Below are 26,010 nucleotides of genomic sequence, written 5' to 3' on the forward strand. Positions count from 1 at the left end.
TACTTTGCATTGGCATTTTCTGTTAAAAACCCGTTTGTCTGGCAAATAAGATGTTTCGACAAGTGACCACTTGTAACTGCTCTGCAACATATTTCTATATTTGCTTTTAAGTGCTGGACGTGCATTTTAAGACTGCCTTTTTTGTGTGTATGTTTTCCTCAAACAGTGATTGGTCCGATCATATCCATGCGGTGTAGGCAAAAAGCCATCTGATGATGATGATGATGATGATGATGGCCTTCGGTGCAAGAACAGTCCTCTACAATCTGAGGCATTCTTTCCAGAAAGCAGGTGTCTTCACAAGATTCCGACTCCTCCAAAACTCCGGGTCTTATGTTGGAAAAGGACGGCAGATTTTAACCCACACGTCCAAGGTTACGCTCCTGTGTTTGGGGGCTGCGAATGCAACATCTTTAGTAGCCAGGTGTCAGGAAGTTGGCGCTCTAGTCCGTACGCCTGGGAGGAAATCTCTAGCCAAGGTCCAAGTGCACAAGGTTGTTTTTCTGCTGCGCCTCACACTGCGAGCGTTGGTGTTGTTGCTCAAATTTGGTCCCCTTCTCCTCCTCTCCCCTTTGCTTCTGTTGTCCTCACGCTGGGCAGGATGCTGGCTTGATGCTCTGCTGTGGGTGACTGAAACATCCGGGCCTACTTTCATCAAATTGGGCCAGTGGGCCAGCACCAGGCGGGACATCTTCTCCCCTGCTTTTTGTGACCGCTTCTCTCGGCTCCATGTGAAGGTTCGCCCTCACTCTTGGTCCCACACCAAGCAGTGTTTGCAGAGGGCATTCGGAGAAGGCTGGAGGAGGGTTTTTGTGTTTGACAGTAAAGAGCCGGTGGGTTCGGGATGTGTGGCACAGGTGTACAGGGGCTGGGCCAAAGCAGATCAGATAGAGGACCCAGCATTCCAGTTACTGTTGAAAGAAATGGACAAAGAGGACTTGCTGGAAGCCTGGGAGATCCCTGGTCTGGGGGTCACACCTCGTTCCTTGTGGCAGTTCTGGAAAAGGAGGAAGGAGGAGGATGTCTTAGAAGGACAAAAATCCCCAAAAATGGCATCTAAGGAGCAGAGCGCAGAGAAAAGCCATCTGATACCTGTGGCTATTAAGGTGGGTTTAGAAACACTTGTAACACAGCGTCATGAATAAGGCATATACTGATGTTTATGTCATTTCCTCGGGAATACAGGTGATCCATCCAGGTGTGAAGAGGCAGGTGGAGATGGACCTACTGCTAATGAAGATGGGCAGTTGGCTCCTGCACTGCCTGCCCGGACTGAAGTGGCTCAGTCTTTGTGAGATTGTAGATGAGTTTGAGAAACTCATGACCAAGCAGGTTGGAATAATCACACATTCAATTTTAAAATTAAGGTTTTCTTCCCCCATCATTTTCTCTCCTCGTTTATTAAATGAACGCTTTATTTCAGATTGATCTCCGTTTCGAAGCCCGGAACATCGAGCGGTTCCGGGAAAATTTCCGCAACGTGGGTTATGTCAAGTTCCCAAAGCCATTGCATCCATTTGTCACCAGGACTGTTTTAGTGGAAACATTTGAAGTGAGTGCTGATGCGAGGGTTCAATATGAATTACACTTATCAAATGCTTTTAAAATAGAGTTTTCTCTCTGCACAGCAATTAGTATTTATGTATCTGTATCCAAAATTGCAAGATAAAAAAAATAAAAATGTCTTCCGTTGGAAACAGACTGTTTTCAGTTGGATTGATAAGTTTATGTGTCTCGTTTGTCCCAGGAGAGTGAGCCCATATCCAATTACCTGTGCTCGGAGATGCCTAAGGAGGTGAAGCAGAGAATAGCGAGAATGGGTGTGGAGGCCATACTTAAGATGGTGAGGCTTCCCTCTTCTTTTTTATAATTTATGATGATTGCTACTCTCTGTGGCAATGCTCGAGTGCTTCGTCAAATCCTCCATCACACCGTCATTTTTTTTGTTTGCCGTTTCAGGTTTTTGTAGACAACTTTGTCCACGGAGATCTCCATCCCGGGAATATTCTCATTCAGACTTTGGGGAAACCTCAGGATTCCGGAGACAGCGTTGATGTCTCAGCCCGTGGTAAGACCACCCTGACAGACCTGTGGGACACAGTGGTGGTCAGCGTCAGGCCGGACTCTTGCCCTCTCCAGTTGGTGCTGTTGGATGCCGGCATTGTTGCCCAGCTCAGCGAACATGATCTGGCTAACCTGAAGGCTGTTTTTATAGCTGTGGTGCAGTGTCAGGTAATAAGAGCCAGAACAAATAACCCTCTGTAATAGAAGTTTTAATGTATTTTACACGGGAAACAATTTTCTTGGTCGTTTTATTACAATTTATTTTAAGGGAAAGTAGAAAACATGCAGGCATTTTCCTTACGTAGGGATATCGTGGCCCTGTCTTGTAAAGTTCTCTCGTGATTGGCTTTCTTCAGGGTGAGCGAGTGGCAGAGCTGCTCTTGCATCATGCTCGGGCTCACGAGTGTCAAGACATCCCACAATTTAAGAAGGAGATGGCCGAGCTGGTGGATCACGCCCTGCGAAACACAGTGTCTTTGGGGAAGGTACTGAAGAAGTTGTGTGCCATCTTAATTTCTCTCTATTATTATTATTGGCTGGTCTATAAGTATTTGTGAATGATCACTGCATGTGAAAAGCGCCTGACTGTGATTTTGTGTTTCAAAGATCCAAGTGGGCGACCTGTTGTCCAGAGTTTTTGGACTAGTCATCAAACACAAGGTAGGATAGAGCATTTCTTTAGAAACCATGTCAGTGAGACCACTTTGACTCTTTTCAACCCGACGCCTTCACACGATTATGCTAACATTGGAAGCCTTATTGACACTGTTGATGTTTGTGTCCGTAGGTGAAGCTGGAGAGTAATTTTGCCTCCATTGTGTTTGCCATCATGGTGCTGGAGGGCCTGGGCAGATCCCTCGATCCAAATTTGGATATACTCCATCTGGCCAAACCGATCCTGTTAAAAAACTGTGCCTTGCACCACTGACGCTCACACACACACACACACACACACACACACACACACACACACACACACACACATTCAATGCCATTTCCTGTTTACATACCACAATCTTTTCAAGTCGTGTTGATAGGTCCTCCTCAGGCTTATGACGCAAGACCTCATCGTCATCAACACTATATTATAGCAGTGCTGATGTCAAATATACCTCATTGAGTTTTATGTCAGGTTTTATTCCACTTTCATCATAGTTGGTCTTTAGTTTTCTTGTCACTTTTATCAAAATTTCTACAATTCACTTCAAGACATCTTTGACCAGCTTCGATGAATAACAGCACACATTGGAGGAAACAATTAGTCTCTTTAGTGAGTTTCTAAGGCTGAACACAAAGTGGATCTATTTTTGAAATATCAATTGATCTTTGAATGGCTTTTATGAATCCCATCTTTTTTCTTAAATACACCAACTTTGTTTAAATCATGTTATGTACTGTAACATTTGTTGTTCCGTGATGTGAGATTTTTAACTTTCTGTTACAGTGGGAACACATCTATGACTAGTCAATAAAAAAATAAAGATATTTATTTCCTTTGCTTCACAGTGATCATCAGGTTTTACTAAACCGGTTTTAAAGAAGACAACAATCAACCCTCCAGGAATCTATTAATTTAGTTTTATTAAATCTGTCAATGAACAAAAACAGACAAGAGACGAGATTCTGTCAATGTCATCAGGAAGAACAGTCAGCATGGCTGAAAGTGAAATTTAAACATTTTGGTGCGAAAAAATAATAATCACATACCCTTTATTGCAAAACTGTTTTTTTTTTTTTCTTTTAAATTGCCGTCATGGGCCCAGACAGAGCAGCACTGTTCAAGTAAGGAGGGAGGGGAGAGGTGACCAATGTGTAAAAAAAAAAAAAAAAAAGTCTTTTAAATAAGTAATGACAGATTAAATAAAAACAGCTCTAATAGACAAACACAATCACCTCAGCAGAAGACAAGATTCTGTCACGGTCACAACAACCAGAGGAGGGGAAAAAATGTTGTTTGTTCTCTTTTCTTTTTTAAAATGCATTAAATAGTTTTTAAAAATATCTCACCATTTACTTATACTCATCTTTTATCATTTATTGCGAAAAATAGGCAACTCGACTAGCTATGATGACGCGAGTTATTAGTGTGTGTCTGTAAATGTGGCGGGAGTATTAATTAAGTGTGATGTTGTCTAGCATCTTGTGTTGGCACCGAGAGCAGCAGCAGCAGTGGTGTGTGTGTCTGTGTGTGTGTATGTGTGTGTGGCAATGCAGTACTCTCATTTAACCACCAGGTGGCACAGTCAGTAGGAACATTCCTCCACTCCAATTTATAAGAGGAAGTCAAGTTATGCCAGCTTTTTTTTATTTGTTCTTGTGAATGATTGTTGTCCATCCAGATCTCAGTTTTATGTACAAATATTCCAAATCCCTGAAGGACATCTACAAAGACAAGTGCAACCTCCATGTGACCTTTCGTAACCTGGAGAAGATCAGGGATCAAATGGGGGAAAGTACCAATCAGGTCGGGTAAAATGTGCCACAGCAGGACTCAACAGAATTTTTCCTTGAAGGCAGGAATGACAGATCAAGATTTAGGAATGTCAGAAAAAATGAGAAACCAGTTACCTTCCTCAGGTGGAGCTTCAACACATCAGAGTTCTGCCAGTATATCCAACAGAGGTGGCAAAAGGGGAAAGAAACCAGCTCAATGCACAAATAAATAATGGATCCATCCATTCTTCGTTGCTTTTTAAAAATAGTCTTTATGGATCAAACTGTCCTTCTGATGGTGATTGTTTACGTGGTTTCTCAATTGTCTATGTCAGTAACAAACAGTAACAAACCAGAGTGGCGCCACCTGGAGGATTGATTGCCCTGTAATTCTGGAATGATGGGGAGACGATGACAACCAGTCGGGGTTTGAACTACTAGTGAGCTGTGAGTGCTTCATTCACAACACAGTACGGTGGGCGGCGCAGTTGGAGGGAGATAAATGGGGATCTGGCACCATTCTCGAGGCCCCCGGCTTTACAAAAGTCCAAAAGAGAGAGAGCTCATCATCATAAAATATATTCTCACATCACTGAGGTGATCAGCAGCTGTCAGTGGTCCACCAATCGATCCAAAATTTGGAATAAAGAGGGGAAAAACAGGGACCTGTTGGAATCCTGATGGTAGAGAGCAGGAGAACATTCGTCTTTAAATTCTGGAGGTGCTTTGGAAGACACAGTTTCTATGTCATGTTGTCTCCATTACCTTGGTGATACATTCCTTTTGGGAGGGATGAAGAGCTTTCGTAGGACGTCTACACCGATCAACGATATAACAGATGTGTGAAATCGATCCGAAAAAAAGATCTTCTCCAGCTTAAATGTTCTCCAGCTTCTGTTGTTCCACAGGTTTCCACTGAGGGATGATGTATTAGTTAACTGTTGTGGGGGGGGTTAAAAAAAAAAGAGGACGTCTGATTGGTGACTGGGGCTACGAGTTGATCCAGGGGTGATTGAGGCATTCACTGGCCGTGGCCCTCTTCTCAGGCACCATCTCCAACATGGGCAGGAGGAAGTGGGTGAAGTGGCCGGCGTCTTCGTGTGACCAGCCGTACTTCTCCACCAACACGTCAAACAGGGACCAGGGCTTGAGCTTGGTGATGTGCCGTAACTCGCCTGGAGGGGGCGACAGAGGAGAGAGTCAACAACAGGACAGAGGTTGGTTCAGAAAAGGGTCAGTTCACTCAAAATCCAGGTCGTTTTAATTTTTCATTCAACAAATTCTGCAATTATTGAAACTGAAGTGCTAATAATTAGCTTGTCATAAATATATATTGATACATTTTATGTTGAAATCATTCTTGCTGAACCTTGTATCAGAGGTTTAAATTTTAAAATATTCAATATACTTTAGACACAATCATTTTAAAAAGCCCAAGTCAGGAGATTATTTTCATGGAATTTGTTGAACCTTTAATTTAACCATCAATGCAATTTAACCATCAATGCAAATCTGGGCTTCAGATATGGATCTTCCCTCTGTAACATCCTTATTGTCCTTTACTTTTAAGGACTACTTAGTTACTTTCTGTGCAAGGCCAGCATTATTTACAATGTTGTCTGCTCATTGAAAGCATATGATGTGTCACATACGAGAGCCATTTAAATGCATTTATTGATACACCATATTTAAACCAACTTTTTTTAAAAAGAAAATGTGCTTTAACCAGCTGAACCCATAACTGATCTAAGATTTACAAGTCCATGCATAGCTAGATTCCTGAAGAGGTGATTTGTTTTGTTCTTTTGAGTGAACTGAAACTTTATTAGAGGCCATAAAAGGCCCTGCTATTGCAGGCCCCCCTGCAGTTTTCCCCTGAATAGCTCACCGTCTCTGAACGTGTGCTACTTAGTGAGGGGAATACTGCAGGTGGAATGAAAGTCTGAAGAGCATTTGGCTGAAAAGTCACGGCAAAAGACGGCGTGGCGCGTATGAAAAAGTAAAGGTGTGATGTAAAAGAATGCCATGAAGAAAAGAAGGTGTTCATTATGTATGAGGGGTGGGGGATCACTGGCTGGGAGCACAGATGTGACAGAGCAGGAAACCACAATGGAGGAATTAGACCAAAGATCCATTTTGAACCATGGCTGCTATGGTAACCTCCAATGTGCTGATTAGAAACACACAAGATGGAGTAGGAAATCGGTATACCTTATATTATCATATGGAAACAGCAAGAAGTCCAGACAGATACATGCACTAATAGAGAGGCTGCTCACAGATGGACGTATGTTTGCAATGATCACCATCTAAAATTCTCTATAAAAGCCACATCTGCTCGAGAAGAGAAGGCATCCTAATCGTGCTGCTCAGCCCCAAAGCCCAGAGAGACAGAGAGCGAAAGTCGGTGCAGATTAAAAGAGCTCCAACAGATAAAAGGGAAGAACACTGAGACACGGAGAGCAAACTCAGACCTCAGATACAGACATCATCAAAGGCAAAATATTCAGGTCCCATGACAGATTATACAGAATACACGAGCAGAAAGGGAAGGGAATCCACAAAAAAGGGAATAAATGAGAGGGGCATCAGACTGTACCAGACAGATTCTTACACTTACCAGGGTCAAAGATCGAACAGACTCCGGAGTTATGGTGGGTTCTTGGTCTCCTACGGTAATGGAATTCTAGGTTTTGGCTCTAAGCTCAAACACTAGCATCACCTTTCTGACTAAAACCTTGTTGGTTAACTATATGTTCATTAAAAAGATGGTTTTTGGAAAGCTTAAGTTACTGGGGATGGGCAATGATGCTGCCGAGTTTTTAACTTTTGGTCGGTTTTTACGGCCTCAAAATGCCTTTTGATTATTTAAAAGTTAGATAAAATATTGGCACAGGTCCTCTGTGTCAGAGTCAGATCTCCAGATTGAATTCGATATAACTATGTGCATGATATGAGGTCCATAGACTACGTGAATACATCGTCGCCGCCCCTGCAGTGCTGTTAATGCGGGTTGAAAATTTACCTGAGATTATAACCCTAACCCCAGACTCCAGCTAGCTCTACATTGGGCCTTTTGTGCGACCTAACCAGACTCTAACCGCGGTGTTGTTTACCTTTCTTGGAGAAAAACTCTCGGCTGTACTTCCCAGCAGCGACAACTTTGCGTGGTACCTTCCCAAGGAGCTCCATGATCAGAGCGATGTGGTCTGCCCACCACCACATACATCACAGAGGGGACAGGCACGGTTTAGCATTACAGCATGCACACACACATCAGCACAACTGGCTCTGGGACTGACACACACTTCTGCCTCGGGGCGCTGCATGGACACACTCACAGATGGACAGATAGTCAGGAGTGATCAATTACAATAATTCCTAGAAATCCATCCAATTAGGTTGAGGTTCTGACTGACTGCTGGTGTCCATGTTTGCCCGTGTTAGGAATCCGTGTGTCTCAGTCCCGCCAGCTCTCTCGCCAGCGCTACCTCTTCTGTTGAAGAACTCCCGGGAATATTTTCCAGAGAGGGCAAAGTGCCTCGGAATACAGCCCAGCAGCTCTATGATGTGGGCTATATGGTCTATAAAGGGAGGGAAGGAGGCAGGGAAAGAGGAGGGATAAGGAGAAAGAGGAAAGGACACAAATAAAAGAAAAACATAGATGCAAAAGAGATAGAATATAGAGAATCACAGGAGAAAAAGAGGTATGATGGGTCCGGAAATGTGAAAGGTAAAAAGAGATAACAGAGAAATATAGAAGTCAAAGACAGGATCAAAAATTAGTGTTAGTGAGCTGTGCCTCCACAACAGAGCTGATGAATGATCAGTTCTGCCCTGAAAATGATGGATGGAAAAGCTGACAACCATGAAAACAAACATCCCTTTTTAATCTTACCTCCATAAAGGTAGCTCAAAATCTCTGACACAGTTGCCTAATTACCCGTGTTAAGGAAATAAGTTTGACTATATGTAGAGGGATGGAACGCCACGGCAGACGAGAGTTTGGCTACAAATACGTTATGTTCAAGAGAATGACAGAGGTGCTAGTCAGGATTCTACAATGAGGTGAGGATGAGTGGAGGCAGAGCAGCAGAATAAAGAACAGGATTTACAGTTGACAGTGGACAGGAGGAACTGGGGAGAGGGAGAACTATAGTTTTAACTACTTTTTCTGTCTTTGAAACCCAGGCTTGCCCACAGTTGACTGCACCTGGACAAATGTTTACATGACTATGCATTCTGCAGATGAAACAACACTTCAGGCATTTAACTTTGTATTTCTGTTTCCTTTTAAGCATTTCACATCGCTGGGTTCCATCTTCAAATTAACATCTAGGCCTCTGTCTGGACATGCAGTAGCAAAGAACAATTCCTCTGCAGTCTACTTTCAAACAGAATAAGGTTCGGATCGTTCTATTCTTAAGACTCCATTGTAAATACGCGTGCATAGGTCACAGAGGTTTAAAATACTCACCCTCATCGCGGGAGTAGTCCTCCCCAGAGTGGGGTTCAAACAAGTAATCTCCAGTAGCTAGCTCGAAAGCCTGAAAAGGATCAAGGAAAAGTTGTTACTGAGTGCATGTGTGGGTAATTTAAGAGAAACCATGCGTAATGTGCTGTATATACTGCATGTGTGTGTTTGCCTCACCATGCAGGCGGTACTCCAGATGTCTGCAGGGGTGCTGTAACCAGCCCCGATCAGGACTTCAATGGAGCGGTACTGCCTGGTCTGGATGTCTTCTGTAAAGTGCTTGTGCTGTCCAAGCAAAAGGAGAGAAAACACAAAATATCTTATGTCAGCGTCAGCAGCTGCCAACACGCTATGTTTTTCTTTAATTAAGTGAGAAAAGAGACAGCTCTGCACCCTGTTGCCTAAATAACTTCAATTCACTACGCTTCCTTCGTTCCCCAGCTGGGTTTTTGCGCTCAAGTGAAATATATGGATTTCAAACTTCAGCTGCATCCCCCTAATCAAGCCCAGAAATGTCTCCTCTGCACACAAACAGCACTTTTAAAATCTCTGAGGCTTTCAAAAAAGTAGGTGGGTGGGTGGGTGGGTGTGTGGGTGTCTGTCTGTCTGTCTGTCTGTCTTACCACCCAGCAGGCGTTTCCGAGATCGGCGATTTTGACTCGAATAGATTCTGCGTTTCGAGGGTCCAGCGGATTGATGAGGAGATCTGCTGCTCTGGCCCGAACTGAGAGGGAACAGAATGGAAAATTACAAATGCAAACATATTACCAATGTACCAGACCTGAAACCCGACCCATACTATAATAGTTTCTGCTTCCCTTTGAGTCTTGACCCTTCCTGAAGGGGCACGAGCCTAGAGGTGACCCTACAGCTTACACACAATAAATCGTATGTGGATCTATGAGTGGATTAGTAATGGCGCTGGTATATCCTTAATGGTGCCCAAAGGACACATCTGGAGAGCATATAATGTAGTAATGAGAAAAAGAATTACCGGTACCGGTATCTGCTGGCAGAAAAAAAAAGGAAAAGACTTAGTTTGTTAGTCATGGACCACTGATTCTCTTTCTTACTTTAGATAAAATCTAAATTATATTGAGATTAAATATTATTAATTGTGACATTGGTGAAAAGGGGGTATAAATCATGCCGCAGTGAATCACCGGATTTTTTAGCAGTTAAACCTCTATAGAAGCTGGACAAGGACAAAAGCAAATGTCCACTCCAGTCCCTCAAATGCAGGAAAGACGCAGACTTGTTTTGCCTGACTCAGACCTCACACAGACAGCGAAGGCGGCATCTCCATCTACTTTACCCTCAATACATACCTTCTTTACCTTTGGGTGTGTCTCCGGTACTCGAGGATGAAACCGTGCGACTGCGGTCAGCAGAGGGGCTGTTGGGCGACGGTCCAGCTCCCAAGTCTGCTATCCCAGTAACAGAAACAGGGTTTTCTGGCTCAGGATCCAGGGGCAAGTCGGGAAAAAATGGCATGGTGACCTGGTGGCGGTCACTGGAGCCGTTGGTAAGTCCAGGTTCAGGCAGCTCGCCGTTGTACATCTCGTATCCGGAGCTGATAGAGTTCTCCCTGTCGGTGTAGCTGAGCTCAGACTCCACCAGGGGGCAGTGGAGAGGCTCAGAGGTGGGTGAAGGTGGAGGAGGCGTTATCTGGTTTTGTTTCGGTCCTTCAGACCCCAACAAAACATGTCCATTGGTTTTGGCCGAATTGCTCTTATTGTTGTGGGATTTGATGGGGGAGAAGTTGGTGTCAGTGAGGAGGTCTGCAGTCGTGTCCTCATCCTCCTCATCTTCTTCATCATCATCATAGTCATCCTCCTCCTCCTCTTCCTCATCTTCCTCTGGCTGCTTTGTTTCCTTTTCTGCCTCCTCTGCTTTGCTCTTTGGCTCCTCTGTCTCAGTCTCCCCTTGTTCAGCCTCTTTATCCTCCTCCGCCTCCTTCTCTTCCTCCTCTACCTTGTCCTTCTCTTCCTGATTCTCCTCATCAGCCCCGTTTAATCCCTCTCCCTCATCTCCCTCATCTTCCTCTGCCACGTCTTCATCCTCTGCCTCCTCCTGGGTTGGCTCTCCATTATCTTCCCTTGTGGTGGGGGGAATGGGGGTCTCTTTTTCGTTTGTAGGCGTTGGCTCCTCCTCTTCTTCTTCTTCCTCCTCCTCTTCTTCCAACTCATCTTCCTCTCCCTCCTCATTGGGGTCATTGCAGATGATGTTGGGTGTCTGCCCCTCCTCCTCTGGAGATGCTGCACCTGTCATGGTGGGACGACACAGAAAACAGACATGTATGACACTAATAACTAAGATAACAACCGACTATATTTCATCAGTGCACTACAAAAGACATTAAATTTGCATTGACATTAAAACAGCAAAATTATATATTTTGCATGCATCCATTCCATAGGTGTATGTGCTTGAATTAAGGCTGATCCGTCTTTTCCCAACACACAAAAAAAAAGATAAAACCGGATAGAGAGGAAGTGGGTGAGAAGGAGACATAATCAAAGGCAGCGTGGGCGGGTGGAAGAGAGCATGATAAGAGACTGCAGAGCGGAGAGGGAGGAAAGCGACAGAACGGGAGAATGAAGGAAATAGAAGGTGATGAGACAGAGGGTGGAGGAGGGAGACGGAGAGAGACAGCTTCTTATTCTCCGGAACAGCCAAACCTCCCAAACACAAGTGAGACTAGCGTGGGCCGAGGCCACCTCCTTTTCATTCACAGACAGACTGCACAGACCCGCATTTACTGTACACACTGACTCACTCACAGATTTGCTCTTCTGTGTTTTTTATATGTTGAGACACTGAATAAGAGGAAACATAATTCGGGGTAACAGCAGTGTTTTCCACTCGCCACAATATTTAACCTATTTTCGACAATCAAACATCCCATGTGTGCGCTAACATAGCGAAGGAAAGCTCATAGTTTAACTGTATTTGTGGGTTTAGTGGCATTTTATCACATTTTGGGAAATACTTGATATAATAGGAATGTGTTCACATCAAAATTAAAGACACGCAGAATTGTAAAACATTTGCACTTGTAAAAGTGCGTGCTTGTCAATGTGCATGATATTTTGTTATAATAATTCACCAGAGAGCAGCAGGTCAAGTAAGCCACCAGGATACGACTGATATGATATTAATAAAACCATCCCATCGCCTGAGCTGCACCACTTTGCTCACATGACTCACAGGTGTGATTGGTCAATCTGACGGGCCTCTCTAGTTCTCCTCCCTCCTCTTCGTCATCTTCTCCATCTTCCTCGTCATCGTCGTCCTCGTCGCTCTCTCCCGGAGCCATGCTGGGGCCCAGCTGCTGCGGCGAGGGCGGCACCGCCACTGAAGACGGGTCTGTGTCGTTGTCCTCCTTCTCTCCCTCCTCTTTGGCTCTTTCCTCTCGCTTCTCTGCTTCTCTCTCCAGAGCTTCAATTTCCAGCATCCGTCTCTCCAGCAGCTCGGCCTGACGCTTCTGTTTCTTCTTCAGCTTCTTCTTCTTGTTCTTGGATATCTTTCCCACCTTGGACCAAAGGGGAAGACAGTCATTACATGCAATTAAAGCAAATATTTGTAATCTTATTTGAATGAGGTTGTGTAAGTGATAATGTTGAGTCAACCAAAATGTTACTTCACACTAAAACTGAACAGTTTTAATAAAGAATCCCTGAAATTCCTGCTGGATCACGACGGGAATTACCAATGTTTAAACAAATGTTTGCAGAGAATTTTAGGATCGTTTGCTCATGCTGTCAATCAAATCTGTTCTAAAAACACGCCCAGACGGTTATGATGACACAGATCAGCTAAGGTCTGGAAGGATAGAATCAAATTTTTAAGCCTTTCACAGAGATTCTTGATAATATACATACTGACTATAGACAAGATCAATACCTTAGCTTATGTTCCATTATAAATCATCAAAATGGCCCAGATATGTCAGCAGACTTTAAGGAATCATGTTCTTTTCAAATACTTATATCACCGACAATATTAAATCAGCCTCAATCTTCTCATTTTAGAAGCTTTAGAGGTCTGTTGCTCCACCCCCATCTGATTAACCAGTGTCAGTAGCTTTTAAGCATCCAGGTTGTCAGTTATCACCAAGCTGCAGCTACGAACGTTTCAGATCACAAACGTCCGACGTTACTAAAACTAAAATGCCTTGTCATAATTCTCAGCAACGTCCTGACAAAGTCAGAAACAAAACAAGGTTCTGTGTAGGAGATGCCTTTGAAAGATGGAAAGATGGAAATCCTGCTCCTTTAAACTACTGCAGCGAATATGTTCGACAATTTCTGCGGACTTATGAAAAGTGGAATTGAGGCATGTGTTACAGTGTGTGTGTGAGTGTGTGTTGCTCTAGTTTCATACTCACATCTGTCGTACTCACCGGTTTGAGCTGGGGGGCTGTGCTAACTGACAGACAAAGAAAAACAACTGTCAGGTTTCTAAGCGTGACCTACGCCCGTCTTCAACACACACACACGAGCCTTGTTCAATATAGTCATAGAAAAACCACACAATGATGGTTTATTTTCCTCATGCCTGTAGTTCATCAAGTTAAAAGAACTGGATTCTCATCCGTGAATAAACAGTTTAAAACTAATTTTGAATTATGGACAATATATCCAAATCATTAGTGAGCATATTGATATTCTCCAGACAATAAATGTGGTGTTCAAAATAAACTGACAACAGTTGTGTGTCATTTATGAAGGCTTTCTTTTCGAGTTTAACAGATAAATAAAACATTTTTTCTCATTTGTTCTGAATATTACACAGTTGCTGGAAAGCAAAATATTCAAATTGAGCCCAGAAAAAGAGGTTTTCCTCTGAAGCTTCGTTTTGAGCCAAAGCAGAATAACAGAATTTTTAAGTTCCTAATTAATTTTCACCCTGGTGCAAAGTCTCTTCACGTTCCGTCACTGGTGGACCTCCTGTTTTGACAGCTGATGGTTTTGTGCCCGACTTTAATTGCATAGAAGTGTAAGCGATATAATTGGATGCCCTGGGGCTGAAAAAAAAAAAGGCTCTCTCGGCTGATGCAAGCAATTGACAGCTCCTGGGAGGTTCAGCAGGGGGACAAGGTTCACCGGGAGTTTGTTAGGCTGGCATTTAAAAAGCAGGCCTCCTTCAAGTGAAGGAATTTGGTAACAAAAAATTTAAAGAGAGTGAGGAAGGAATTTCTTTGAAAGTCCCCTTCTTTAATGGGCGCTTTAATATTAGAGGTGTGTGTGTGGGGGGGGGGGGGGGGGGGGGACTTCTTAGGAATCCTGAATCATGAAAAATAAGCTGTTGACCTTCTGTGTGTATAAAAAGCACGATACGTGCATAAAAGATGTTTTATGGTGCTGTTTTGCAGCTGAAGTTAGAGACAAGTTTAACACATCTGAGAGTGCTGAATGTTTGAATATATCTAGTGCAGTCAAAACTTTAAGTTTGAGTATAGTTAAAGGGAAATATAATAATAAATTAGCTACCAGACCTCCAGAATAATGTTGATTTCCATTTAAAAGACGCGCAGCTGTGAGCATCTACCTGCCGATCCAGACGGAGGAGGAGCGCCAGCTTTCTGCCATTCGGTGGCTTCCATGGCCATACGTCTCACGAAGGCGTCGTCCACGCACATCAGGATGTTCTCTGGCTTGATGTCGGTGTGGATGATTTTACATTTGCTGTGGAGGTAGTCCAGACCCTGCAGGACCTGTGCAGCAATCAAATCAGTAGATACAATTTAATCCTGAAAAATGACGCTCCCACTTCTCGTGTAGGGGGGCATAACATCAAAAATCCTGACAAATCCTCTCTGTCACTTTTGCCCCCTTCCTCCAATTAAGCATCTTCGCTCTCTGGGCCAAATTAGCCCATCTCTTGCCATTTACCAAAGGCTGGATTTGCTCTCCCTCCTTCCTGTCTTCAGGCATTGTCCGCCGAGAAAACGTGCACAAAGAAAAGAAAGCCGCTGGTGCCAACTAGGACTTGTGTTCCCTAACATTTGTGCTGTTATTTCACGGTTGCTTTTGTGATAATACACTGAATGAAGTCGCTGTAATAGATTTTATTTTTTTTAGAAATTTGTGTTTTAAAATTGAAAAACAACTGATTTCAATCAAAATGCTGCAAAGCTCAAGACAAGAAAACAGACCAGAATAAAACATTCACACATACTAAATAATAGATGGAAAAAGATGTGAATTGTACTATTTTGGCCTGTGTGTGTGTGTGTGTGTGTGTGTCTGTGTGTGTGTCTCTATGTCCTTACCTGTCTGATAATGCTTTTGACACATGGCAGTGGCAGTCCTTGGTAATTGGATTTAATAATCCACTTTAGCAGGTGATGACCCAGCACCTCAAACACCATACAGACATCTGGATGGCGAGTCAAGGTCTTACACTGTCATATCTCTGTCACTCTTGAATCCCCCTCAACACAAACACACACCCAGACACGGTATTAAGATCAGGATACGTATGCCATTGACTCCAGAGATCTTGAAGTCATCTATCAGCTGAACGACCATGTCCTTGTTAGGGTCACCGGGGTCGCTCTCCCTCACCTAAAATATAAGATGACAACGGTATGAAGCAAAAGGGACAGAAAACCTGGACAGAGGGTGAAGGACAGAGAGCAGAATTGGTGGTAATCGAGCAAGAAAGAATCAGGGGGTGGGGTAGGGGGGGCTAAAAGGTTGATTGAGAGGCAGCATAAAAGGAAATGTACAAAGGAAATGGAGGGACCTGAAGTGAGGGAAGACAGGGCTGAGCAGTGAAAGAAATGACTGTGCTTCATGTCTTAACAAAAGCAGCAGAGATGAAGAGAATATCCTCACACATCGCAGCAGTTTGATCTCATCCAGGGCCGTCTCTGTGTAATGTTGGGCGCTCTTCACCACTTTCATCGCCACAAAGTTTCTCACTCTGCAAGAACACGGAAATGTGTGGTTATTTTCGAGACAATTATTTACCTTGTAAAAGCCCCACCACACATAATACAGCGCAAATGTGGTAAGAAAAGTAACTCAAACTCCGTAAGCAAAATATTCTCTAATAACAACGCAGTTAATGAAATCATTTTGTAATAGAACCTATTACATAATGATTTAAATGTGTTGTTGATAAACAAACTGCTCAAAACTCAGTTAGGCGGGGTGAAAAAAAAATGCTGATTCAGGCAACAAATCACTGAAATCATCATAATGGGCAATGTTTAGCACCAAACAAACTTGTGGAGGTAGTATTTCTCTTAGTTTTAGTGTAAATTTTACATGTTTGGAGGAAAGACAGCCGCCACGATGCCCCATCTGCATGCGCAGGCGAAGGGAGCCCGCCGCCTGCTTTACGAGCACCATTACTGTAATTAACCCCTCAGACGTTTGTGTTGGAGTCACTGAAAGTTGATGCTGCGTTGGCGATACCGTCACGTTGCCATGGGAACACAGAAATAACATCACAGCGCAAACAGACGTCTTTGGTGTCAGCGCAGGGTGGTGTTGGTTTCAGCCCCCGTCACGGTGACATCTACTGACAGGTAAAGGTGCGTCCAGTTGCCGTGTCGGGTGTGTGACTCAGTAAGTCGAAGGTGTAAGAGGAGCTTTTTTTTCTGTTTACATTTGTGTGTGTGTGTGTGTGTGTGTGTGTGTGTGTGTGTGCTTGACTCACTGTATGTCCCAGCATAGCCATACGGTGGAGAAGTGGCCCCACCCCAATTTCCTGATCACATGGTATCTCCCGTTGAACAAATCCCCGATCTTCACTGGATGGTATCCTCCTGAAACAGAGTGGGAACAAAGGTTTATTCAAATAAAGAAAAGAAAAAGTGCCACATCTGTGAACATAAACCTGTGTGGGGTGTGTGTCAATGGATGAAAACAGCTGTACGAACGCACAACTACTCCTGCAGGTAGTTTGCTCCAATAAATCCTTTCCAAGGAAAGATCAACAGGCTGAACTGTAATTTAGACCTCCATCATGGCAGCCTTTCTGAGAAATTGCAGAGCAATCGCAGGTGAAGCTAATGATAGCTTCATTAGCTGCAACTGTGATTACCTGCAATTTGATGTCAATATGGCTCCTGTGAAAAAGCCCCACTGAGTGACGGCTTGGAGGGTGGTAGTTAATGGAGCTGTGTAATGAAAATGGGTCGCACAGCACATCTACCGCAGAGGACTTGGTTGTCCGGCAAATAACCTTGAGCCGCTGGAGTCCTGACTATCATGCATGTCATTTTGATGGCTATAAGGACGGGGGGAGGACAGAGGAGGAATTTGCAGACAGGAGCAGAAACTGGAGGGTCACTCTGGAGCTGGGTGTGGCAGAGAAGGCCCTGGGAAGAGCCTTGGATGGAAGGGTTCTGTGGCATCACCGTCTCACCTTTGCAGTAGTCTGCTGGGTCCTCTTGCTCCTCATCGTCGGAGCCCAGGATCTCCTCCTCCGGCTCCGGGGGCCCTTCCGGCTCGGGGGGAGGCGGAGGGGGCGGTGGGGGGGGAGGTGCGCTCACTGGGGCTTTCTGCTGGGTCTCAGGCCTGGAAAGACAGCAGGGCACAGGCAGTAAGGTACGCTGCCAGGTAACATTTAACAGGAAATCCACCTTACAGCCTGATCATTTTACTCTGAATGCTGAGTCAGAACAGGTGTGAGTGTGTGTGAGTGTGTGTTTCATGCCTGTTATTAAAGCAGTGTTACTGTAGCAAAACCCAACTAATGTTTCTGAACATTTCGATGTGGTGGCAACTCCAAAAGCGAGGCAAACTACTGTACTACCCAAAAAAGTGCTCATTTGTCACGGCGGTTTCTGGAATAATATTTTTAAAACAGTCTATTTTGGTCCCTGCTCATGGGAACTTTGGAGTTGTGGTTTCCAAACTAAAGGTCAAAAATCACTGAGGGAAAAAACAAAGAAAAAATAACTACAAATGGCTGGATGACTTTATGCATTTAAGGGTGAAATAAAACATTATTTGGGGGAGAAAAAAAATTAAATCAGACACCGACTAAACTGATTTTACTCCATCTTCACCTCAACGCGACAGTCGGTGTTTCACCGACGAGCCGAAGCCGAAGGGCAGAGAGCTCCACACACACGCTCCTTATTCATCAGCACCTCACAGCCTGGCAACATGATCAAAATCTATATTAAGACGGAATTCGTCAACGCAATAAGCACAAAGCCGACGCTTGTGAGCTGTTATAAAATTGTGGTCACAGGCACCGACACATGACGGAGCCTCCCGGTGCGTTGCTATGGCAACTGCAGAGCGAGGAGGAGGAGGAAGAGGATGGGGGAATCCAGGACACAACGTGTTAATGTGGCGGCAAGGCCAAAAATGCACACAAACAGCTCCAGGTCTTGCAATACGGCGGCGAAGGACGGGAGAGAGCATGGCATTGAGATCTGATTGCTATTTCACACCTCAGAAACACACACATGCATCCAGAGAGAGGGAGAGGGAGGGGGGGGGCAGGTTGTGTCCTTGCAGTAGGATGCTGCTTCTTTTCCAAAGCAGTCACGTTCTCTTGTGCATGAGACCTATTGGCTCAACGATTTTACACAGCCTTTTTGTGCCATTAGCAGCATGTAGACGCAGTCCCACACAAGTTTTTAGACCTGAGATGGACGCTGAAATTACCACTAATAGCAGTGGGGGAAGTAAAACTGGGGGGGTTAGACCCACAGAGGTAAAATGGAAATAGAGATTATAGAAGGAGAAGCAGGTGGACAATCACGAGAACAGACAGATTTTCATTGCAGGAGAAAAACAGACAGCGGAGCGTAAAGTGTATTTTCATCGACACAGGTCGATCCACACCGAGACACAATGCACATCATTTCACCTTAAAATGAGAGTGCTGCCATGTACAGTCAACACAAGCTTGACAACAAAGTAATGTTTAAATCCCAGATAACAGATGTTTTTGCTGAAATTATTATTTTTTTCACAAGGATCTGAAAGCTGTATAATTAGTGTATTTTTCCCCTTCAAAGAAGCGACTCGTCCAGTGGCAGGAGCTGCGCTGTGCCTCCCAGCATGGAAACAACATAATAGCCAAAACAGGAGTGAAACAAGTTGACCATAGAGGCCACTAATGGGACAAAACTTGAGGGACCTATGCAATATATATGTGATTTAAAAAAAAAAAAAAACCCACATAAAACAGACACAAGCTGCTGTTTTAGCAGGATTTTTAATTGGTAAATATTTTCACAAAGTTTCTATGTGTTACAGACCTCTCTGCACGGCCACGTCACTGATATAAAGCCTTTATTTCATGGATAAAACGTACTGGTCACAGGTTTTTAAACATTTAAAACTACTCCAGCTCAAGTTGAGACAGGACTCTGTGATCTGAGGGTGTAAATAACTACTGCAGTGTGTCAGGTGGACATGCCCAGACTTCTTGTCTGTGTACAGCAGTGGATGAGGTGCACGGATCTGAATGCATGATGTCCACTTTCACACCCCACAAAGGCATCTGTCACACCAGTGTTGTTAATTCAACCACCTAGTCTATTTGTATGGTTACTGCATGTTGGCTCTGAGAATGTGATGATTTTCATCTGAAATGATTCATATTAACAATATGATTATTTCAAACAAGTGCATTCAAGGAGTTTGTCTTTGTTGTCAGGCAGCAGAGCACAAATGTGTCATTCACTCGATAAAATATGGGAATCCCTGCAAAGGCCAATGCTACGGGAAGAAGACGGAAACTGGACCGGCTCATCAGTGGATTCTTCAGCAATCGTAAACTTTGACGAAGATTTTCCACTAGTAAATTCCTCCTCCGAGCACTCGGCGCGCTTGTGCCTGATCAGCGCCGCGCCTCTGAACTGCTGCCGTGAAAACACCGAGTGTGTGGACATAAAATAAATTGAAGATTTAGTTCAAAACAAGCATTCATTTTTATATAAATACAACTCTGTGTCCGTGATCATTACAAATATCCAGGCTCATGACTTGCAGCTCTAATTGATTCATTTTTACTTCACATGTTCTAACTTTCCCATCATTTAACTGCATGTTTGCATCTTAAAAAAAAAACACCATAGAAGATTAAATGTTAACACTTAGATGTGGATTACCATGAGAGAGAACAAAGCAATACTGCTAGATTTTTATAATTATTTGGACGATGACTGGCATTAATCATTTCACCTAAACAACCTGTCACCGTTATTACCCCGCAAAAATCAATAATCAATAGTTCTAGCTTTGAATGGATATATCAAGAAATCCAAATAATTGTCCTGCCAGTCAGAGGCCAGCCAAAGAAAATCCTTAAAACTGTCACGCAGTCAGAAATTAATGAGTTTGTTAAAAATGGAAATTACTACAGCAATAGATGCGCTTCAATTGTATTTTTATTCAACAATAACAGTAAACTGTGGCACCAATTAATAAATCCTCTAATTATTTTTTTGTTTTTCCAATAGTACAAAAGAAAAGAAATCTAGTGACGTAAAATTGCTAACAGCCTTTTGTATTTAGCTCCATTTCAGGTTTCATTTCCGTTTACAGATAATTTTGTTTTTGTTTTCACTGCAATGGTTCCCCCATGACGGCAAAAAACCCAAAACACAGTCACTTGTTTATTCCTGTTTGCCCGAGAGAAACCTTGTCATACAATACGTGCCCCATTTTTAATGAGTAGATGGTCTCTGAGCTGAGAACATCAGAAGAAACCAATGTTATACAGGCAGTTAGAGGAAAAGCTATTAGAGAAACGCCTGCGTTAACTAACGTCACCTGATTTGGACCAAAACACAAAGAAAAATAGGAAAGTGGTAACACACAAGTGTGGATTCCTCACCGAATAATAAGAGAACGCTGCTGTACTGCAGATTTCTGCAGCTGCTCATGCAACTGTGAAGCAGATTACTCCAGTCCAGCGTCTCATCCCCAATAATAAAATGTATTCCTTAGCAACAAGAGCATCGCCCTCCACTCTCCATGATGAGGTGTGGGTTTCGCAGCGCCACTGTCCTTCGGTTCTGCTTAAGTATTCGGGTGGTGTTGAATGCAACTCTGATTGATTCATCGTTAATATTTCATTCTCTCCATTTCGGCGCATGTGGGGAGGACAGCTGACTCATTCTCTCCTCCTCTCCAGAAGTCAGAGTGCTGGAGACACAAAATCTCACCTGTGTTTTTAGGACGTCTCCTCGCATCAGCGTTTGTGCAGGCCCTGCATGCATTAAACCTCACATTCCGGGTCTGCGAAGCACCACCCACCCACACGATGAACAATGCAACAACAGGTCCAGTCAGAGCTTGAAACCCTCCAACTCACATCAACAAAGACCTCTCCTTGTGATCGTGGCCGTCGAAACTTACAGATGCAACAAAACACTAAGGCTATAAATAAAAGGGCCCTTATTCATATATTCACTTTATGTGGGCGTATAGACCCAACATGGTACTGGTTCTGTGTAGAGTGGTTCTTATCAACCTTTTGCACCTTGCTGTGTAAAGGCTCTTAAAAGCCATCCTGTAGGCAGATATGAAAAAAATGGTGTTGTCAGTGTGGTTTTGACCTTACAAACGAAAGGACAAGCACTACCTCATTTCTTTAGTTATCATCTGGACCCACATCTTGTTACTCCTGCTGCTGCTCTTGTAATACATGGAAAACAGAGTGTGGGAGTGGTGACGATGTGTTTGCAATAACACCTGAGATGCAAACCGCCACCTTCACTTGGAATTAAGTATTTCTTTACTGTAATCAGAAACTTTTGCAGATCTATTAATGATTCAAAACCAGTCATTTGGTGAGCCACAGTCTAGGACACAGGCAGTGTGTGTTGGTGTTTTTCCTGTGATTTTCTTCATTTAACCATAAAAGATAACAGAATTTCTAAGTTATCCGAGAAGTATTATCATCAATTGAGCTAACAACTTATCTCATTTAGACACGGAGACAATTACAGTAAAAGTAAGATTAAACCTGTTGAGAGCAGGTTGGGGTTGTAGGGGTTTATGCAGTTTGTCAGGTTTAACCTGAATAATATGGCCTCTCACTGATAAAAAACAAAAGACAAAAATACTCCTGCTGCCTCTTCGTGCCACAAGGTTCCGACCTCACCGATCTATAGAGGCTGAATCGAGCGCCGCTGCAGTTCCCCACAGGCAGCCGGCAGATACAAGCCCACATGCTACGCTGCATTGACCGGACCTACAGTCAACAGTGTGTCAGAGCAGAAGCGCGATGAAAACACGCTTGAATTTGACAGACAACAAAGGCTAATTAACCCAATCCAAAACAGCCAGACGTGGAATAAACCTGCAGCAGACGGACACCCATCTGCGACTCTCCAAACGAGCCGGGTCACAAAACCAGTCGGTTTGGAGCGACGTTCAGAAACTGCTGTCGCGCTACGGCTGGTGGATTGTCATGTTTGGGCCTGAGTCAACGCCTTCAGGGAGAGGAAGTCACATGAGGAGGCTGCAGACCAAGAGGGACGGCGCATATAATGTCGGCAGTCACTGCATTGTGTATTTACACATGTTGTTATACATTCCAATGATGTCAGCGAGCCACAAAGCCTGTTACTGTGTTATAACAGTATATCTACTACCCACACTCCGCCCCAGCGAGTGTGATCTCCTCAGGAAGACATTTGCAAATGTTTCAGGCAACATGCTGAAAATACAAGTTCACTCAATCCAGGTCTGACTTCTAACCGGGCAAATTTACAGATGCTGCAATTAGATCCAGAAAAGAGAAGCAATATCAGAATCCTGTCTATTAAAAATTTGCAAAAAAAACCCAACAACAACCTTTTCAGTGCTGAAATTTTAATAGAACAATTTTTAGTTTCAGGTTGAGCCTCAGTTAGGAGGATAATAATTGTCTTTGCTAACCCAAACTCAAGCCTGGTGTATTTTTTTAGCTATATGAGCTGTAGGAATGCAAATAAGAAGAATGAAAAAACCTGTCAGCGGTTGGAAAATGTAAACACAGGAGTAGAGTAAGAGCCTCCTCTTTCCCAAAGAGCCTAATTTTGAAAGACAACTCCCTCGGCATTTTGGTATTTTCATTCCTTTATTAAAAAAAGTGAAATCTATAATCAGACGCGCCGACATCAGTGACCTACTTCAGAGCCAATTAAAGCACCCAAAGAAAACACGCTCAGACACCGAGAGAACATGCAACGGGAGCCTGTCCTCCAATAACAAATGATCCCATAGGTACAAGCAGTTTATTACAACCTACAGTTGAGTTTAAAATGAAAGGGATTTTTAATTTGTGTACATAAAGAAAATATGGGGCTTATAATAACTGCCCCTTTATTCTTACGCAACAGTAGAAGGTGACGTAGTTCATACGGGAGACAACAGAGCACCGCTCTACTTAAAATAGCTTCATATATATGAATGTAAGGGCGGAGAAATGTCACCGTCGGTGGGTTAACTGGGTCACTGAGAAGCTTCCAGCTGCAAACCTCCAGACAGTGCAAAGCACTTTCTACAAAACAGGCCGAGGAAGCTCGTGTTCGCACTGTAAACATGATCAGCTCTGACAACCAAGGAAAATACTCCAACTGGTTGTAGTCGATGTGGTTGGGAAGAGCGGAAAACACATGAAGTTGTCTCTAAAAACAACCGAAATGCAGGTATGTGTACATACAACATTGGCTGCTGCTCCGTCCAAGAAAAATAGTGTTTTAAACTCACATGCATATCGGTCATGTCAGAGGAATAGCTCCAAAGATAGATCAGCCTCCTCGGCCGATTAGCACTTTATTTCCCCAACTTTCCCCTCTACCTGTTCGGTTGGGCCCTGTGACGCAGGCGGAGGACCCACAAAGCCAGGCGCCGTCTCGTCCGTGCATTCTGACTTGAGTTCATCTCGGTAAGAAAGAATCTTGGACAAGGAGGATGGACGGAGAGGCGCACAGCTCTCTGCCAGAAGTGCAAAGGGACATGATGAACCATGCCCTGAATTCCTGCAGAGGTCACATGGGACTGTGACACCCACCTGTGAAGGATCCCCCACGCCAGCCAATCTAACGAGCATTATTTATCCATCCTCACCATTAACAACGCCTCCAATATTCGCTACAAAGAAATAAACATTTGACCCAAGATGGACTCAATCTGGTCAAAATGGCGGCTCGTAAACATCAGTGAATTTAATTTAAGTCAATTCAGTAACCACCTAAATATTAGTAATGGGACGAATCCAGGCTGGACACAGAAAGAGTCCAACAGTGTCCTCAGACACAACACATGAATATTGTCCTCAGCTACGCAGCAAAGACGTGGGGGTAAGAAGAGGCAAAACCACCCAAATATGTCGACAGCATTTAAGTCCAATGGTGTAAACAAATAAATAAAAACACAAGTGAATTTGTATCCTGAACACAAACAGGCTGTTGTTATTCCACTGCTCCAGCGCTGCAGCATCATTCGACATCAGGCCCCCAGTGACCTCACATTACCAAAACACTGCGCAAGTGTGCAGAGAACATCTGCCTTCTCATTCTTTCTTCCCGCTCTCCTCTTTAAATCCCCGTCTAGCCAAAGTCGTTTAGCCTTCTGGACTGTTTCTGCTGTCCTGTCCTTTTGCCTGCTCCAAGTTGCATTCTATATACCGTATGTTGACATCCCTGTATCAGTCCACATCTTTCATGACTAACTCCAATATGTCCATCTTTCCTTCGCTTTCCTTCCATCATCCGTGTAAGTTAATGACAAGCTAAGGCGACATGCTAGCCGTGTGCAGCCAAATGCATGTCATTTTAAAATAAAAGGATTTTGTTTTAAGCTTTCTTTGCCAATAAGTCTCTGGAATATAATTATTTGCATTCTTACAACTGTTCATAAAATGGACACGCCAGCACATTTTGTGGCTATTAAAATAACAAGCCCTCCCTCAAACCACAGCATCCTCTTGTGAACAGCAAATAGCACTTACACGTTGTGTATCTTGTTAGCTTCAGTGTTTATTTCTTCAAGTCTTATCCGGCGATTTCACAGCAAAGGTCACAGTAATAACGAACAAGACGATGGAACAGAAATGAGGCAAAGCCTCAAACACGGCAGAGGAAGATGTAGGAGTTAACAAAATAAAAAAACATAAATTTAGATAAGGAGTAGACGGAAAGACCGATGAAATGAAAACAAAAATATGGGAATGAGTGAATGCAGAGGAACAGGAAAGACTGGAATGCCGTATGTAAACATGTCGAGTCAGTAGGGACTGGGAGCACCAAACAAATCCCAATTTAACTGTTCAGTTTCTCAAAGCCTCCATTAAAATCATAGGGAACATTTCTTGGACCAGGATAGTGCAGCTCAAAGACAACGAATGGTGGAATTTTAAATATAATACTATTAATAGGGGAGTTGCGCTGTCCACGGGTCAATGCCAGAGATGTTTCTGTTAACATTTTTCTCTATTTTGATGGACATCTAGTTATGCTGCTGTGTCACCTTTGACCCCATGCCAGGAGAGCACAATAATACACATTGACTTACATAATTCAAAGGTGCTATCTAAGTCACCAGGCTCTGCACCACATATACAACTCCCTGGGGGCCATCGCCAGGGTGACACAATACGTAATAGTGAGACAGCTTGTTCATGGCTGCTATATGTTTGAATCACTCTGTGATTCCGATTGCTGATTAACCACATAGGATTTCATTGGCTCGAGTGGAAATTCCCAGTGTCATTCCACTGGGACTGGAGGCATAATAGAATGAAAAAGACCAGAGAGAATCTGCAGCCGTCAGATGTAAAAGCCACGTTGGTGTGGATAAATAGAGGCCAAGAAGCCAGACAGGCAGGGCGGCCTGGCTATTTTGCTAGCTAGAGCCCCGCCACGCTTCATTAGCTGCTGCTGTGTCGCGGCATCGCTAGGGCTGCTCGCGTGTGTGACCGTGATGTAGGCCAGAGCAGAAAAGATGGTGGAGGCTGAACAAGCCAGTCAAAGCGCCACATACTGTGGGAGTCTGTCGCATTGGTTCAGCTTCTCCCAAACGAGCGATCACATTCACAAACTCTGCAGATCCTCCCCAGCT

The 26,010-nt window shown here is 43.7% G+C and overlaps 2 protein-coding genes across 13 annotated transcripts in view; one reads left to right on the forward strand and one right to left on the reverse strand.

The window, feature by feature from the left end:
• Nucleotides 1–391: 391 nt before the first annotated feature.
• adck2 (aarF domain containing kinase 2) lies at nt 392–3,914 on the forward strand. The gene is made up of 9 exons (XM_029841445.1): nt 392–494; nt 601–1,106; nt 1,186–1,332; nt 1,424–1,552; nt 1,748–1,843; nt 1,960–2,232; nt 2,421–2,549; nt 2,671–2,724; nt 2,852–3,914. The coding sequence occupies exons 2-9, from the start codon at nt 924–926 to the stop codon at nt 2,990–2,992; spliced, it is 1,152 nt and encodes a 383-aa protein (XP_029697305.1). The 5' UTR covers nt 392–494; nt 601–923; the 3' UTR covers nt 2,993–3,914.
• Nucleotides 3,629–26,010, reverse strand: part of srpk2 (SRSF protein kinase 2) — a 36,664-nt gene continuing 14,282 nt past the window's right edge. For 3 of the 12 annotated variants that reach the window (XM_029841436.1, XM_029841437.1, XM_029841442.1), the window contains 15 exons: nt 17,357–17,508; nt 16,646–16,754; nt 15,817–15,904; nt 15,456–15,543; nt 15,249–15,355; nt 14,525–14,690; nt 13,362–13,402; nt 12,182–12,506; nt 10,300–11,235; nt 9,595–9,695; nt 9,149–9,256; nt 8,975–9,044; nt 7,989–8,081; nt 7,614–7,706; nt 3,629–5,672 (listed from right to left, as the gene is read on the reverse strand). In XM_029841436.1, coding sequence (XP_029697296.1) covers nt 5,488–5,672; nt 7,614–7,706; nt 7,989–8,081; nt 8,975–9,044; nt 9,149–9,256; nt 9,595–9,695; nt 10,300–11,235; nt 12,182–12,506; nt 13,362–13,402; nt 14,525–14,690; nt 15,249–15,355; nt 15,456–15,543; nt 15,817–15,904; nt 16,646–16,754; nt 17,357–17,508 — 2,662 coding nt within the window. In that variant the 3' untranslated portion in view covers nt 3,629–5,487. The remainder of the gene's footprint in view (nt 5,673–7,613; nt 7,707–7,988; nt 8,082–8,974; nt 9,045–9,148; nt 9,257–9,594; nt 9,696–10,299; nt 11,236–12,181; nt 12,507–13,361; nt 13,403–14,524; nt 14,691–15,248; nt 15,356–15,455; nt 15,544–15,816; nt 15,905–16,645; nt 16,755–17,356; nt 17,509–26,010) is intronic. The other 9 variants (XR_003889504.1, XR_003889505.1, XM_029841444.1 and 6 more) reach the window with 9 other exon arrangements.

The sequence above is a fragment of the Takifugu rubripes genome, chromosome 9, assembly GCF_901000725.2.
Source record: "Takifugu rubripes chromosome 9, fTakRub1.2, whole genome shotgun sequence".
Lineage (NCBI taxonomy): Eukaryota > Metazoa > Chordata > Actinopteri > Tetraodontiformes > Tetraodontidae > Takifugu > Takifugu rubripes.

Excerpts from the sequence above, each read along its gene's own strand:
- adck2 (XM_029841445.1), top strand. The coding sequence starts at position 924 with ATGGACAAAGAGGACTTGCTGGAAGCCTGGGAGATCCCTGGTCTGGGG. Across the intron at positions 2,233-2,420 it reads TAGCTGTGGTGCAGTGTCAG|GGTGAGCGAGTGGCAGAGCT; the intron begins GTAATAAGAGCC and ends GGCTTTCTTCAG. Across the intron at positions 2,550-2,670 it reads ACACAGTGTCTTTGGGGAAG|ATCCAAGTGGGCGACCTGTT; the intron begins GTACTGAAGAAG and ends TGTGTTTCAAAG.